The sequence below is a fragment of the Phocoena phocoena genome, chromosome 17 (genome assembly GCF_963924675.1).
Source record: "Phocoena phocoena chromosome 17, mPhoPho1.1, whole genome shotgun sequence".
NCBI lineage: Eukaryota > Metazoa > Chordata > Mammalia > Artiodactyla > Phocoenidae > Phocoena > Phocoena phocoena.
Genome location: NC_089235.1, coordinates 17990351 through 18007668, shown reverse-complemented (window position 1 = coordinate 18007668; position 17318 = coordinate 17990351). Strand labels below are relative to the sequence as shown.

Genomic DNA, 17318 nt, shown 5'->3' with positions numbered 1-17318 from the left:
AGAAAAAATAACAATTCAGCCGTGGGTTTGAAAACTCTGACTGGCCCCTTTCTTTGGCTAAGCTAGTGTACATTTGTGTGATAGAACTGGCTTTCCAAAGGCATTGCCCAGTTCATTTCAAATTGTTTTCTTAAAAAACGAAAAGATGAATATTCAAAAAAACTTTTGCTGCTGTTACTGTTGTTTTTGTTTCATTAAAGAAAATGTATCATTTACCATTTCGTTCCCGCCCCCCCGAATTGCACAACTGATACCGTCAAGGCACAGGCTCTTTCAGGTGTGCTGGCGGCTGCATCGTGCTGTCCTGTCAGGCCTCTGCCCTGGAGTTCCACCTCTGTGCATCAGGAATGGACTGAGCACTTTTCCTTCTTGGCACTGTGCTCACCACAAGACTTGCATATCTTCCGAAAAGTTCTTTGTCAGTAGTTTCATTCATAAGCATTCACCAAATTAATAACTTTTCACATACATCATGTTCAATGGAGCAAAAAAAATAAGACCAATAAAATACACAAATTAACAAAATCAGTGCTTTCATCCAACTCAAGGGCAAGAGCCAGGTTAATTTTTTTTTTTTTTTTTTTTTTGCGGTACGCGGGCCTCTCACTGCCGTGGCCTCTCCCGTTGCAGAGCACAGGCTCCGGACGCGCAGGCTCAGCGGCCATGGCTCACGGGCCCAGCCGCTCCACAGCATGTGGGATCTTCCCGGACCGGGGCACGAACCCGTGTCCCCTGCATCGGCAGGTGGACTCTCAACCACTGCGCCACCAGGGAAGCCCAAGCCAGGTTAATTTTCACCACTGATTTAAGTTATGCTTTTTGAGTACATTAAAGTACATCATTTTGTTCATTCATTCAATAATGACTCTTTTTTTTAAATGTAGCTGTTTCTTTTAATCCAGATAGGTTTAATCTCATCTATACCATAAGATGTGACCAGATTTTCGCTAGTTGAGACTTCACCTTCCAAGGTGATTCTGAAACTGACCTTAAAAAAGGAACTTCTAACAAATTATTTACCTGTTCGTTTTACTTTTTCATTGTATTGCTTTTATCCAGCATTTCCTTTCTTAGTTTAATTTTCAGAAGTTTCCCTCAAATTTTGCATTATTAATATTTGTCTCCATTTAAATAGTTGCTTAAGAATCAGGCAGAACTAGGGACCCAAGGCCCTCCACTGGAAGACCAGCTCGATAACGAGCTGTGTGGGAAGAGAGAAGTGGGGTCCCACCAAAACATCCACGTTTCATTCATCTCAACAGCAGGGCCATGGGAAGGAGGGATTTCTAAGTTCCAGACAGCCTAGCAGCTTAAAGATCATGCAGAGGATGGATTGTCTAACCCTCTACTCCATGAGGATGGCCATGGTGGTCCAGTAGGTTCTTTCTTGGGTCGCATGTACTCTCACCTAATAAATGACCTCAAGCTTCTCTGGCAAAGAACCAGAATCCCAGCCATGGGGCCCACACCCCCATCAGGTTCTCTCTTACTCTCATGGAACGAGAGGTCAAGCAGCCAGAGCCTGGGGAGCCAGGGCTGCACATCAGGCACATCAGTGGTCAAAGCTGGAGCCCTCAAGGTCCTCTCTACCTTGAGGTCTCAGCACTGCTTTGTTCTAGGACCTCTGTTCTGGGAGATGCCCAGAGAAGCATAACAATGCTTTCATGTAGTTGGGTTTTTAAAACTTTTTAAAGTTGTAAAAATGGTACAGAGAGGTTGTGTGTACCCATCACTCAGCTTCTCCCAGTGGTGACATCTTATGTAATTATAGTACATTATCGAAACGAGGAAATTGACACAGGTATGATACAATGAACTAGACTACAGACCTTACCTGGATTTTGTCAGTTTTCATATAAATGTCTTTTTAAAATCACTGTCAAACTGATAAATCTTGCTGTTTTTGCTCATTCTTTTCTCAGATTTCCTGTTTTGAACCAGCAGTTTATTTTCCAGGTTTTAGGAATTTTTCAATTATAATTTTTTGAAACTTTAAACTTAAGGTTGTTTAAACAGATTAGAATGATGAAATTTTGCCACCATCAGGACACACAAGGGAAATTCAGTGAGTAGCAAATGCTAGGAGAGGTGGACTTTACTTTTACAACAGGAAAACCAGTCACATAATGTATTTATACCTGACTGCCACTTGAAACTTTGGACAAGAGAAGATTAAAATAAAACTCATTAAGAATCTATTTTGCCAGTAGCAACCAAGTAACTTTTGAGATGGCCAGTTCTAAATTGGCAGGCACACACCCTCAAAACCTGGGGTGTGTTTTAAGATAATTGATGCCATTCAGGAAGCAGGACTCTTGTCTTCTGAGGTAGTACTAAACAAAACGTCTGATTGGAGAAGGAACAAAATTCTGAGGCATCAGCTTTCAAAACACATACAAATAATTGACTTTCTTCTTAAAATGTGGTGAGTCATCCTTGATGGTGTCTACATAGGAGCAGAGTCTACCCACACGTGTTAAATCTCAGTCCGAAGGACCCACCACCGTTTCTGCTCTTTCTTTCATTTACGAAAGTATTTTACCTCTGTGTGAATTATAACTTTTTGTTATGAAAAACTCACTGTGACAGAGTAGACCTGAGTACTCTTGGGTATTTGAATATTTATAAACAGAACATGGAGTCCAACAGTATTGTGGCAAGAATTCAAGGTAATTTATGGAAACAAGCAGTAAGATTTCTCTCTCAGAGCTTTGGTATAAAAAGTGACAAGTTCAGGGCGTCTCTGGTGGCGCAGTGGTTGAGAGTCCGCCTGCCGATGCAGGGGACACGGGTTCGTGCCCCGGTCTGGGAAGATCCCACATGCCGCGGAGCGGCTGGGCCCGTGAGCCATGGCCGCTGAGCCTGCGCGTCCGGAGCCTGTGCTCCACAACGGGAGAGGCCACAACAGTGAGAGGCCTGTGTACCGCAAAAAAAAAAAAAAAAGTGACAAGTTCATTTTATTAAGCAATAGCTATGTGTTCATTCCACAGACTTGCAGAGAAATCCCTCTTTATAGACTAATATTAACCACTTGTACCAGTGAAGTGACACTATCTTTCTTGCTCCGTTGACTTGCCCTGTTGTTCTGATACCCCTGATACCACTGTTCTTCAGCCTCTGGAAGAGTTATGATGTTAGTGAACATCAAAAGGCCAGGTTCTGCTAAGTTTGTTTATCTATACATATGATAAGACCTTTTAAGAGATCTCAATTCAAAATGTCCTCTTCAGCTCTTCCAGTAAGAACTGGAGCTCCAGGAAAATGCTGCAGGAGGCTTTGCGTGCTGGAGGGTTTACACACCTATTTGAGAGAAACGTAAACCTAATGGGGAAAACAAGTAAAAAGGGCACCATGGCCTGGCATTCCTTATCTGTAAGATGTCGCAGTCCCTGGCAAGTTGGGGCTTTTAAAATCCTGTGTGAACATTGTATAATCTAGGGAGATTTTGGTGAGGCAATCTCTGGAACATCTAAGAACAACCATGATGACATTGGTCAACCATGGAACCAATCTGGGTAAACCTCAGTCTTGGAGTTTACTTCCTGGATTAAACCTAGGTGTTTGGAACTGGCTGGACATTGCATTTTGTGCTCTTCTTGTTCTTTCAGGGGGCCGTTTAATGTAATGTTTAAGTATCCAAGCTCTAGTGACAGACTACCTGGAGTTAAAGTCTAGCATTGCTAATCATCCATACGACTTTGGCTGTGTTTTGTGACTTCTCTGTGCTTCAGTTTTTTCATCTATAATATAGAGAAATAAAAATCCATTTCATATGGTTGTTGTGGGGTTTAAATGAGATAATGCGTGTAAAGAGCTAGAATAGTGCCAGTGTTGTATCTGCGGTGTAGCCACGTACAGTGGTTTCAGATCGACAGTATTGAGATGGGAGTATTGGGGCTTCTCTGGTGGCGCGGTGGTTGGGAGTCCGCCTGCGGATGCAGGGGACGCGGGTTCGTGCCCCGGTCTGGGAGGATCCCACGTGCCGCGGAGCAGCTGGGCCCGTGAGCCATGGCCGCTGAGCCTGCACTTCCGGGGCCTGTGCTCCGCAACGGGAGAGGCCACAGCAGTGAGAGGCCCGCGTACCGCAAAAAAAAAATAAAATAAAAAAAGTTGGGAGTATTAAAGGCAAAATCGGGGAGGACGATAGATGATGGGAGAACGGGTTCAGGACATCTGCAGATAGAGGGTAAATATAACAGATATAACAAGCCTGAGCAAGGGAATACCTTCCAAGGCCATGAGCAAAACCGAGGTCAAAGCCAACAGGAAAAAAGGCTTGGGCCTGTGAGGTGGTCACGTGAGAGAAAGTTTATCTGTGCAGTAATCAAATAAATGTAAATTAATATAACAATGAATGTTGTAGAGTGGCAGTAATTATTTAGAATAACTAAAACCTGTTTTGACAGGCGTGTAGGAAATCAGGTTTTAGTCACCCATTGCTAATAGAAGAATAAATGGATATCGTTTTTCAGGAGACAGTTGAAAGTCCTTAAACATGTATATCTGAACTTTTTGAATCTGCTTTTCGGTCTTTACCCTACTGAAAAGTGACTTAAATTTACAACAGGAAGAACCTAAATGAATTGTGACTGATCCAAACACTGTTACTAATATTCATGTTGAAAATCATTCGGTAGTTGACTGCATAAATCCACAAGTGCCTTTACAGTCTTTCAATGGCTGTTACATCACTTGAGCTCTGCAGAAAGGAATCTTCTTTATGCATGAAGAAAAGTCGATTCAGGCTTTACTGTAGAATAAGGGAGCCTGTACTCTGCATGAGTTCTTATACTGTGATGTAATGCCTCTCGAGTGTTGGGAGAGCATTTTCGTTGCTTTATAATATTGCTGTTGGCAAGCCCATTACTGCTGTATAATAGCAGTACTGAGATAATGCTGTTAGTTTCCTGATTTCTTAAATTGAGTATAGAATTTAGAGTCATACATTGAGTTATTCTTTAAGAATTACATATGGTGTTTGTGCAGCTAGTGAAAATATAAAAAATTAATAATATGACATAGCACTTAATCAAATTGGCAAATATTTTTACTTTGTTGAGATAAAATTGAAGTATAATAAACTGTACACATGTGTACAGTTTGATCAGTGTTGACATATGACTGTTTTTGCTACACTTCTGATACCAAATGTATAGGCATTTTTTTCCCCATACCAACCCATTTTCCAATTTTCCAGGCACTAACAGGGTGTCCTACAGTTCAGTTCTGACATTCCCCGGAATTAGCACAGACTCCGCAGATTAAGGGCTCCGCCACACAAGATGCCCCACTTCGGCCAGTCACAAGTCCCATGTTGCCACCGGTACTCCTAACCAACTGGCTATAAATTCAAGGGGTTCCCACAACTCCCTTCTCAACTTCGATAATTTGCTAGAATAGCTCACAGAACTTGGGAAGATACTATCATTGGTTTATTATAAAGGAATTTAAAACAAAAAGCCAGATGAAGAGGTACACAGGATGAGGTTCGAAAAGCTCTAGAGCACAGAAGCTTCTGTCCCCATGGAGTTGGGGAGCCCGATCCTCCCGGCATGTGGATGTGTTCAAAACTCAGAAGGTTCCCAGACCTCCTCATTTAGGGGTTTTGTGGTGGTTCCATTATGTAGGCATGACTGATTAAAATGCTGACCACTGATGATTGAACTCCAATCTCCAGCTCCTCTCACCTCCCCAGATGTCAGGTGGTGGGGCTAAAAGTACCTTTTTTTCCTATTTTGGTATTAGATATTATTAAAAAAATCTTTGCCACTTAACGGCACTAACAGAGAACAGTGGCAAGGATTTTTTAATAATAATGTCCAGTACCAAAGTAGGAAAGAGAAACTTGCATATATTAGTATGGAAGCGTGAAATTGGCACTGCTGTTGGAGTTGTACCGACTTGGAGCAGTTTGTTAGTGTCAGAAAAACTGAAATGCATATTCTTCGAACTAGCAATTCTGCTTCTAAGTGAAGGAAATCAATCTTCATGTGAATAAGGATGTAATTGCAAAAATATGTTTCACTCTATTGTTTTAATTGCATGAAAAGGAGATAAATTAGATGTCCAACAATGCGGAATTGTTTAAGGAAACAATTCATATAATGAAAATTTAAGCCTTAAAATTATTAATGAAAGTATATTGTTTTGTAAACAACAAAAGGATCATGTGGTTTTTTGTTGTTGTTTTTTTTTTTTTTCGGTACACGGGCCTCTCACTGCTGTGGCCTCTCCCGCTGCGGAGCACAGGCTCCGGACGCGCAGGCTGAGCGGCCATGGCGCACGGGCCCGAGCTGCTCCCTGGCATGTGGGATCTTCCCGGACCGGGGCACGAACCCACGTCCCCTGCATCGGCAGGCGCACTCCCAACCACTGCACCACCAGGGAAGCCCTCATGTGGTATTTTTATGTTTTAACTTATTTTTTCAAGTTAACAAAAAGGTATATAGGAAACAAGACTAAAAGTATATTTTTAAAGCCAAATGTAAAAGTAGTTTCCTCTGGCTAGTGAGATTCATCTGTATTTTTTCCAACGCATATGTTTTCTTTTTAAATTTTTTTGTTGCAATTTTTCCTGGATATAAAGCTAACAAACACAAAGGCATAAAGTAAATCCATCAAATGGGATTGATATGTTATTTTAAGCTATATAAATCACTTATTTTTTTGGCTGCGCCGTGCGACGTGCGGGATCTTAGTTCCCGGACCAGGGTTCGAAGCCAAGCCCCTGCGGTGGAAGCACCGAGCCCTAAGCAACTGGACCGCCAGGGAAGTCCCATTTATTTTTAAAAGCAACTCCTTTATGTTTAATGCCGTCAGGATGAAGTCTCCTGGAGCTTCGCCCCTTCCTGCCTCCTCCTTCCCCCGTTGCAGTTCGCACCTCCCCCTTCTTTTTTTAAAAATTTATTTATTTATTTATCTTTGGCTGTGTTGGGTCCTCATTTCTGTGCAAGGGCTTTCTCTAGGTGCGGCAAGCGGGGGCCACTCTTCATCGCGGTGCGCGGGCCTCTCACCGTCGCGGCCTCGCTTCTTGTGGAGCACAGGCTCCAGACGCGCAGGCTCAGTAGTCGTGGCTCACGGGCCTAGTTGCTCCCCGGCATGTGGGATCTTCCCAGACGGGGGCTCGAACCCGTGTCCCTTGCATTGGCGGCAGACTCTCAACCACTGCGCCACCAGGGCATCCCCCGCACCTCCCCCTTCTTGCTTTCCTGGGCTTACTCTGCTAGTGCCCGCGTTTGCTCATGCTGCCATCTGCCTTCAGCCCTCTTCCTCCCTGGCCCAGTTCTCCTCATCCATTGAAATGTGCCGTCAGTACCACCTCCAGGAAGCCTTTGCTGAGCTCCTACCGCTCCCTAACCCACCTCTCCAGAGGCACTTACCACCCTATGTTATTTATGCCTTTCATTTTCCTCTCCTGAGAGACTGAGGGTGACTTGAGGTCAGGACAGTATTGGTTAGCACAGTGCCTGGAACCTAGTAGTCGGAGCTTAACTGGTGTATGTGTGTGTGTGTGTGTGTGTGTACAGTAGAAATACAGATATGATGGGATCAAACAAGCCAGAGTATTGGAAGAAGTGTGAATATATTTGCATGATGGGAGCATGGGTTCCGCATGAGTATTTTGGTAGGATGGAGAGGTGAGGAGGGGCCAGGTCACTGAGGGCTTCATACGTCGTCCTAAGAAGTTTAGATTTTATCGTGTAAGTGAGGGAGCCAGTGAAGACTTTAAAGTAAGAGGGTGGCTGGTCTTAGCATTTCCCCGAGTGTTAGATATTATTAATATTATGTGAAAAGCCTGGATATAAAATAAATTTGGGAAATCCTGGGTTAAACCAAGTTGAATAGATTTCCGTTCTTCTGGACTTCTCAGTCTTTACTGTGCTCATGTGCGTTTTTAATCCTCCAAAAGGACGTCTGTGTGTGATACAATTTTCATTATTTCCCCAATTTATTTATCATGGAACCCTTATATTGGGGGACTGTGTTATAGAACACATTTTGGGAAATGGACACTGGGGAGACTAGCAGCGGTGAAACTTTTAGCGGTTGTTACAGTAACCCTGGCCAGAAACACTGAGGGCCTGTATCAGGAGGTTGGCGGTCGGAAAGGGGGAGGCAGGACCAAGGGAATGAAGTTGTGTCTCTCAGAGCACATCCTCCAAAAGTGGTGATTTATCAGTAATTTTAAAAGATAATATCATGATTTGAGAGTCGTTAAAATCTGACCCAAAGATATTAGAACAAGCAGTGTGAAGTGTGGTTTGAAACCTCTCTGAGACAAATGGTAGTCACAGGAAAGTGCTGTTTTTATATGTTTACAACCCTGCCAACTGATGACACAGCCCCAGGCTCACTCCTCTTGATATTAGAACCTGTGTGTGGCCTGGCTTGAACTAATGCACGTGGGTGACTCAGAGATGGTTGCCAGGGGGTGACTCAGAGATGGTTGCCAGGGGGTGACTCAGAGGTGGTTGCCAGGGGTCTAGGTTGGGCAGCTGAGCAGGTGGATGGTGGTGTCATGATGAGGTAAGCCAGATAGGAGACAGTTTGGGGGAGAAGATGCTCTGTCGCTTTTTGACATGTTCATGAGATAGAGTTGACGGTGGGACATAGGAGAACACCAGTAGGCCGTCGGATATAGGAGTTTGTTCCTCCGATGGTTTGGACTGACCCACTGTGTCTCAGTTGCTGCATATGTTAGGGATTTTGCAGCAAAATCCATGTTAGGGATCTCTTTTATGAGATCATAAAATATTAAGTTGCAGGGTGAAGACCCTGCACATTCCTGATCTTATCCCATGTTGCACTTCCACACATCAGTTACCCGTGTTCCTCCACAGCTTCCCTACCACGTACACTTTCCCCTGAAGTCACTTCGGTGGCTTGTTTATACTAATGATTTTAGGAATATTGAAACATGCGTTATTCGCCTCCAAACAGGAGACTGCCGTTGCCTCTGCAAGCGTGGGGAAGGTGCTTGCTTACAGCGTTTCTCACTGCTCAGTCACTGTGTCAAGTGAAATCCTTGAGTTAATAATGCTATAACATGTTTCTGTTCCACTTATTTTACGTGTAATAACAGTGTTCCTTTATTTTACTTGTAGCTCCAAAAGGAATTCTTCATTTGTCTCCTGATGTTTATCAAGAGATGGAAGCCAGCCGCCACAAAGTAATCTCTGGCACAGCTCTAGGCTATTTGTCACCCAAAGATATGAACCAACCCTCAAGCTCTTTCTTCAGTATATCTCCCACCTCGAGTAGTTCAGCTACAATTGCCAGGGAACTCCTTATGAATGGAACATCTCCTACAGCTGAAGCCATAGGTTTAAAAGGAAGTTCTCCTCCTCCCCCTTGTTCTCCAGTACAACCTTCAAAACAGCTGGAATATTTAGCAAGGATTCAAGGCTTTCAGGTATGAATTAAAAGCAAAAACAAAAACAAGAAAACAAAACAGTCCATTAGCCCCAAATCCTTCATCTCTGTCCATCAGAAAGCTCGTTCTTGCCTGCTAGCGTGACTTCTATGCCACTTACATTGTAAATTATTAGGAACACAGAGGACAGAAAAACGAGTCATGTGCCCACGCCTGATTTTAAAGATTTTTCATGCTCTCCAGTAATTCTTTTGCCTCCTGGCTCTCCTCCATATTCCTTCTTCTTCTGTTTTTGTTTTTGATTTGTTTTTTTTTAAGCATTTTTCATTCTCTGTTCTGTGTTCTGCTTGGGTGCATCTATTCCCTCACTCTCCTCCCCAAACAAAAATTCTGCCTTCGTACATTTGGTATTAGTATTTAGCACTAAGTCCTCCCTCATTTTACAGTAAGGTTTTTTTCTAATGCTGATTTGACTTTCATAGCAGTTTTGAATTTGACATTCTATGGCTAGTAATGATTCAGGTATACCACTAAGGTACAACATCCTAGAAGTCTATTATCTTAGGAGTTAGTTAAACATGGTATTAGAACAGTAATGCTTTCTAGTTGTCTGAGGCATAAAAACATGTATCGTTTTACTAGATCGTGTTTTGAACCATCTAGGGTAGCGCCTACCTTAGACGGTACCAACAAGTCTATTTCCCCGGGCAGTCTAAATCTAGCTTATAGTCCACTTGTTGTGTATATGAATTTGGGGCTGGAAACCTTCCCCCCCACCCCCCGTTTAGTCAGTGTTCCCTTTTGAAAAAAAACCCAACAATCCTTTATGAGTAGAACTTTTTAAAGAATCGTTAACTCTAGGAAGAGGAAATACCTGTGTTCTGACTTCTTAGTTGCCTTGAAAATCCTGTACTGAGCTGTAATCGCTCACTTGACTGGGTGAACAGCAGCGTGCTTGTGTGTAGAAAGAGTGGACTGCTCCCTCAGATTTCATTATATTCACCCCCCTTTCCGTCTTAGTCTTACTCCTTAAGACCAAAAACTGTAATTTCCTTTAGAAATCTTCTAGAAGATCTGTATTGTGTAGAATGACCATGTATTTATAAAAATTTTACAAATTTAGATATAAGAGAGAAGATCATGTGTTTTACCAAGGGGGTATTTTGCATGTCTTTTTTTTGTTTCTCGTCACCGAAACCTGATTCTTTCACATCTATTGCCAGGTAGTCGTTGAGTGTTTTTACTTAGACTATTAATCTGAAATCTAAAAAGCTGTTACCAGTTTTGGGCTCTGTCATCTGAAATTTTAAACACTTAACTTAAAAATTAAAATTTAGAACTTGTTTTCGTTGTTTACCTTAAGAATAACAATAAATCACTGTTTAAAATAAAAGGACCTTGATTCACACAGTTAAAGTACTGGAAAAGAAAAACTAAGCAATTTTTAGTTCTATCTATAATCTGCATAAGGTGACTAGAAATAAACTGTGATGAAAAGGAATTCACTGTTTATTTACAAGTCTAGTCATTTAGAAATGTGTGAAAGTAACACTGCATTTGCATTTTGATAGAAACAAAGCACAAATCGCACTCAAGCTCTGAATTGATTTTTTGGTTGGAGATGTTCCTCTGATAGACGTAATTTTGCTGCCAGAAGAACTACTTAAATTTGTATTTATTTGTTAATTCTTAGCAATGACAACAACTATAATTTTAAAATACCTTTACTTTAGTCAAAATGTAGAATCTGTTTCTCCTATATTTGGGCTGAGTACTCGGACCTTTTTTTTTTTTTAAAGCTTATGCTGAGATAATACACTCTTACTTATGGACACGTTAAACATTTCCAAATTTGTGTATGGTGATTTTTACATACTAATGAAGATAAACATGGTTTTAAAACGTTACTGTGCTGCTTTGGTCAAATGAGCTCGGTGTTGCGATGAAATATTGTTTTGCTGACGGGCTGCAGCCTGCAGTGTGTGGTGAACAGACTGTGGGAAATGGCTTCCCTTCCCTGTCAGGTGCCCGGCACGTCCTCATAATGTCACGGTAGAAGAGTCTTTGTGGTTAAGAGTTTTAAAGCCTCTTGCTTCATAGGTAACTTTCTCAGGTACATTTACCTGGTAGAAAAACATGTAGATTGTTTCTATTTCTTAAATGTTTTAATTGGACTGTAGTTTAGAAATTATAGGGCCAGCTTGTTATGGATGACATGCTGTTATGTTATTTTCATTTCTGGAATTTAAAAACAATAAATTCTTTTTCTGTGTTTCTAGGTTCGTACTTTTAAAATTTTGTTACCGTACACTGAATAGATATTATTGCTTATTGAATATTGTATATAAACCCTTCTCTGGCCCTCTGTGCCCACTGACATTTGATTTAAGCCTACCAGAGCCATTGTATGTGACAGCTATATTGTATTACAAAGTAAAAAAATATATTAGTGTACTGAAAACGACGTTGTTTTAACTTTTAAGTTTTTTTCCTTAATTGAAATTATAAGTTACAAAAAGCTTATTTGCTCACCGGAACGTAGGTATTAAACTCACATCCTTTTGCTTAAATCTACAGAATAATTTATTATACAATTAAAGTTATTATTAATAAAGCTGACTTCATAGGTCAGAATATGACTGAACACTTGCACATTCTCAGTAATTCTTTTATCCTTTCTTGGGCTCACCTAAAGTTTTTAATCACATTTTAGATGCAAGCCTTTGGATCTCTATCATAAGTGAATATTTATTTTTTGAATTTTTATCGAGTACATTTTTATTATCTTCTTTTAAAGCCTGAATGTTCTTATTGATTTATTATTTTTTAGCAGAAAAAAGTTTTATATCAGTAGTTCTGTGAACCTCAGACTTTGTTCAGCCCAGTTAGCATGCTTCTATAACTTCTATGCATTTCATAAAAATTCCATTTGAAATGTAGTTATACCGTAGTGTTCAGGGTTCCTTGGTGCGTACCTTGATACCCTTTAATTACAATGCCAAAATATTTCAAAATCATTCAGCTTTTTAAAGAAGATTGTTATGGAGACATTTTTGAAATGCTCTGCTTTTGAGCTGAAGCAGAAGACTGTTTTGTTGTGTTATAATTTACATTATTCTGAGTTTTTCCATCTTTAATATGCTTTTCCATACATTAGATTAAAAATCTCTCTGAATAATTAACTATAAGCCGTTTCATTGTTTAAATGAGTCATTAGAACATGATTAGATTGGAAATTTAAATGAGTTGTTTTAGTAAATTCTCCTTGATAGATGGATTTAATTTTAATCTTTTAGTAAATTCTCCTTGATAGATGGATTTAATTTTAATCTTTTAGTCTGTACCCTTCCTTGTGACTATCATCCACTGAAGAGTGTTGTTTTTAAAACCTTGAGAGTAAAATTTGATAAACTAGATTTGTTTTTCTCACATAAAGAATGCAAAGAAGCACTTAGTTGGTGTCTTAGTTAAACCGTAATTAGTTTATTTTATAAAAATCAAGGAGTGTTTTGTAGGGGGGCTGTTCATTATTGTGAGTTTATGATGCTGGTGCCATTTTTAGCAAGATGAGAATGTCAGTAGAAGGCTTAGAAATATCTATTTAACTAAAAACTTTCTTTTCAAATACAATTCAAACATAATACATTTCAACTATAATAATATATCTCCTTTTTTGAAGTTTAGTATGATTATAGCAGACTTCTTTTATGGTTATGAGCTTCTTTTAAATATTTATTTTTGACATGTATGACACATAGCATATTTTAACAATACGACCTTAGTACAGATTACACTGAGCTGGGACATGGGGAGTGGGGCTTGGCCAATTTGAGAATCAACCTTTTTCCTTTCTCTTTTTTCTTATTTCCCTGTACCTCACTTTTTGTAATCCACATATTTATAATCAGAGTAGCTATTTGCAACTTGTTTTTTTAAAGAGTAAGGGATCCATTTTTTTTTAAAGACCAGTTTCAGTAAACTTTTGTAGATTCCTAATAGGAAAATATGGAGAAAGAAATCATGCATATACATATACTCTTCCACTTAGGAATATGTTTTTCCCCCGTTTCTAGCTTGTCCTTGAAACATAACTCACCGTGTCACTTCTGAGCCCAAATTTTCATCTACACTGTTAAACAAATGTATAAAGTGATGAGAAATTACTCAGAGTACAAGGAGCAAAACATATATGGGTTTAGCATGGGGTCAAGAGATTCTGCTCTGATTCACAGTCACTTCTTAAAAAGCCCTCTTGGATTTAGCCTCTGCTGCTTTTCAAAGACCTTGGAGAAATTGGAAGAATTCTCCTGAAGGCTTGGTTTTCCTGTAGGGACCCTAAAACTCAGGTTTGTTCTTCAAGTGGGCAGCCTACATTCATGCAAACTGACTTATTGTCTGGTTTCTTTAGGCCTTGATATACTTGGCCAAGCCCTTAAGGGTATGCAGACTACATATCACATAACCATACTTCATAAAAACCAGTAAAATGATAGGTCACCTTACTTTGCTGAAATTTCCAACCCTTTAGAGAAAAATATTACATTTGAAGAAAGAAATCCTGATCCATATAAAAACATACTGTGATGAGTAACAGTAACACAAATAAGAATCAATCAGGCTTCAAGTAAACAGTCTACCATTACTGCATAAACTATTCAGGACTAACTGACTCCACCCTGAATCACTGCAGAATGTAATCAGAAAGACAAAGGTACTCATTTTGAGCCTTGATATGCCAGCACATACATAGTAAGACACATATTTCAAAGAAAGAGTAATATACAAACACAAAAGAGCTGTCCTGGCACAGTGACTTTGAAATGAGCCACTGAGGTGCAGAAAAAAATAGTTGCCGTTATGTGTCATCCCCAAGTAGAAATAACTGTAGCCTTTTCTGTTTGTACCGGAAGAGATTTCAAGTCAGCATGAGAATTCTATTTGGAATTATTTGAAAACCAATAATCAATTATTTCTTCAATCAATTTGAAGAAAAGGAAATTATTTTTCATCTAAAGGTGAATTTCATTTCCTTTTGCTAGAAAAGGTTGGCAATGATGTGATTTTTTACTTAGTAATGTAAGATTTATTGTAGTACCCATCAGGTACATGTCAGTGCATGTCAGGCTGGTATCTATATACCTATGTTCATTCTAAGTCATGTTGAAATTATCTATTTCCCTCTCTCCAGCATTCAGCTATGGCTGAGATTTTTTTTTCGTGAATGACAGCATCTAAAATTTCAGATATATTGTTCTCTTCTCACCCGGGACAACTCTTGAGAAAGAGAACAGTATGTGGAATACTGAGTGTAAAAGATTTCTGCACACGGAAAAAAACTACTCTGACATACCAGGGGCATTAGGAGATATATGAGTAAACAGGGAAACGAAACTAACGTTTATTGACTGCCTCGTTATGTATCAGATAGTGAAGGAGGCATTACCTACTTTATTTTATGACACAGCAGAAGTGCCTGGTACATTTCTGCTTCTTGCTTACAAATCTTCGTTTGATTTTAAATCCAGCTGTTGTATAGTGTTTGAAGCCTGATCCCTGAAGGTAGGACTAGTGTTCATGGTAGTCCATGGTCTTCTGGATATCGTTTTGGTTTAGTCATAGCTTTCATTAATAAATTTATTTATGCCCTCCACTAGGTACACAACTGAGTCTGAGTTATTTAAGAATTCTCTTTTGAGCTGGAAGGAACTTCAGTTTTTATTCAAAGATACAACTTTATGATGTAAATACACATTTGAGGGACTACAGAAGTAAAGCATCCTATTAGTAATGCAGTTTACTCATTTCCACATAGAGAATTATTAGTTAATTTTAAACCCTTACAGATTTTAGGTTCAGGAAAGTTCTGGCGTCTTGACACGGTCACATCAAAAAGCAGATATAACTGTGAGAGATAAGAGATAGTTGAAAAACTTTTAAAATGTTTTTTATCTGTAGTATTGTCATTTTTTTAAGTATAAGAAAAGTTCAGAATCAAATCCTGTAGTGGAACATTTGAGAAAACAAGGAGTACAGCTGGAAAAGGATACACAGTTCACAGCTTCAGAAACTCTTATTAAGAGAAAAATAGTGCATTAAGAATAGTTTTCAGTCATTTCAGTATATATGTGAAGAACTGGATGGATATGAAGTTAATCTGGGTATATAGTATCATCTCATTGAATACTGGAATTGATTTAGCTGAACAACAGGAACTGGAACGTTTGTTTATTCACTCTGGGCCGATACTTAATACATACCTACACGTGCCAGGTAGCATACCAGACAGTGGGTACAGGAAGAGTTATGGTCAAGTTGGAGACAGACAGACAGGAAAATAAAACCAATATACAGAAGAGTGGCCGCTATCACAATTGAGTCTGGTCTCCGGGGATCAGTGTTTGAACATTACACAAAAATTTAATTTAAAAAAAATTAAATATTTGTAGCATGCTGCAGGAAATAACGTAGGTAATGCCTGCCCCGCATAGTAAGTGTCATCCCTTGAGGTATGATTAGCCATGTCAAGAATCATGGATGGGAATGAAGAGCTCAGACTGAAGGAATTAAGAATTCATAGCTGAGGGACATTTGAATGAGCTTTAAGAAGTACATAGACTTTTAAGGTGAATAAGAAGAAAAGAAATTGCAGGCAGAAACAGCTGACTCCTAAAGACAAAAGGGCATGATGTTTTAGAAAATGCTTAAGAGTTCAAAGTGGAAGTGGTTGGCAAGTAGGCTGAAAAGACGTGTGCTGCTGAGAATTTGAATTTAGCTGTTAGCCAGAGACCACCAACTTCTTTTTTAAAGGGTGGTGACATTGGTTTTGTATTTCAGAAAGATAATTCTGTAAGCATGTGGAGGAGGAACTAGACAAAAAGATTGGTAGCAGAAAGACCAATTAGAGTGACTTTGTATGAATCCAGTAGAGAAATAGCAAAGATTGAATGAAGCAAAGCTAATGGTCGTAGAGGAGTGGGGCTGAGGTACAGGCATCCACGGTACAGTTGAGAGAATTCAATGATCTTGGCTGCTAACTTCTGTGAGGATGCTTTCACTGTCCTGGTCAGGATGGAAGCTACATTTAGGGGGCATTGTAGAGTAATTAGAGACTCTTTGAGGATGAATTGACCATTCATTTCAAGAATTTGAGAATGAAGTAAAGTAGGAAGGTAATACGAATGTTTTAGGAAAGGTTTTATTTTTAGTACGAACGTGATGAATAAACTTACAGGAGGTTAATGAGTTCCATTTTAAACATGGCGAATTTGAGTTTCCTGTGGGACTTTCAAAGGCAGCAGTCCAGTAGGCATTCATCAGTGGGTCTGGTGATCAGCAAGAGAGCATAGGACACAGAGATTGGGGAGTGATCGATGTACAGATGCAATTGAAGCCATAAAAGTAGTAAAGGGCTTCCCTGGTGGCGCAGTGGTTGAGAGTCCACCTGCCGATGCAGGGGACCCGGTTTTTTGCCCCGGTCCCGGAAGATCCCACAAGCCGTGGAGCGGCTGGGCCCGTGAGCCATGGCCGCTGAGCCTGCGCGTCCGGAGCCTGTGCTCCGCAACGGGAGAGGCCGCAGCAGCGAGAGGCTCGCGTACCGCAAAAAAAAAAAAAAAAAAAAAAAAAAAGTAGTAAAGATTGACCAGGGAAAGTGGGTAAAGGCCTAGGAAGAGATTCCTGATGAATACCAACAATGTGAGGGATTCATTCATTCATTGCATCAACCAAAGTATATTGAGCACCTGCCATGGGCCAGGTGCACTTTTTGCACTGAGGATATAGCATAAATGACAGTCAAGGGTTCTGCCCTCATGAAGCTGACATTAGGATGGGATTGTTGGGGGTGGGATGTGGAGTGTGGCCAGGAGAAAGGGGGAAGTGGAAGGACAGACAGTCACATCTGAACATGTGATAAATTCAAATGGTTAGTCTCCTAAGGTAACAATTA

General features: G+C 40.1%; 1 protein-coding gene across 2 annotated transcripts in view; it reads left to right on the top strand.

Moving 5' to 3' along the window:
• The window catches only part of STAU2 (staufen double-stranded RNA binding protein 2), a 309313-nt gene that overhangs the window by 166899 nt on the left and 125096 nt on the right, over positions 1-17318 (top strand). For both annotated transcript variants that reach the window (XM_065895762.1, XM_065895761.1), the window contains one exon: positions 9105-9412. In XM_065895762.1, coding sequence (XP_065751834.1) covers positions 9105-9412 — 308 coding nt within the window. The remainder of the gene's footprint in view (positions 1-9104; positions 9413-17318) is intronic.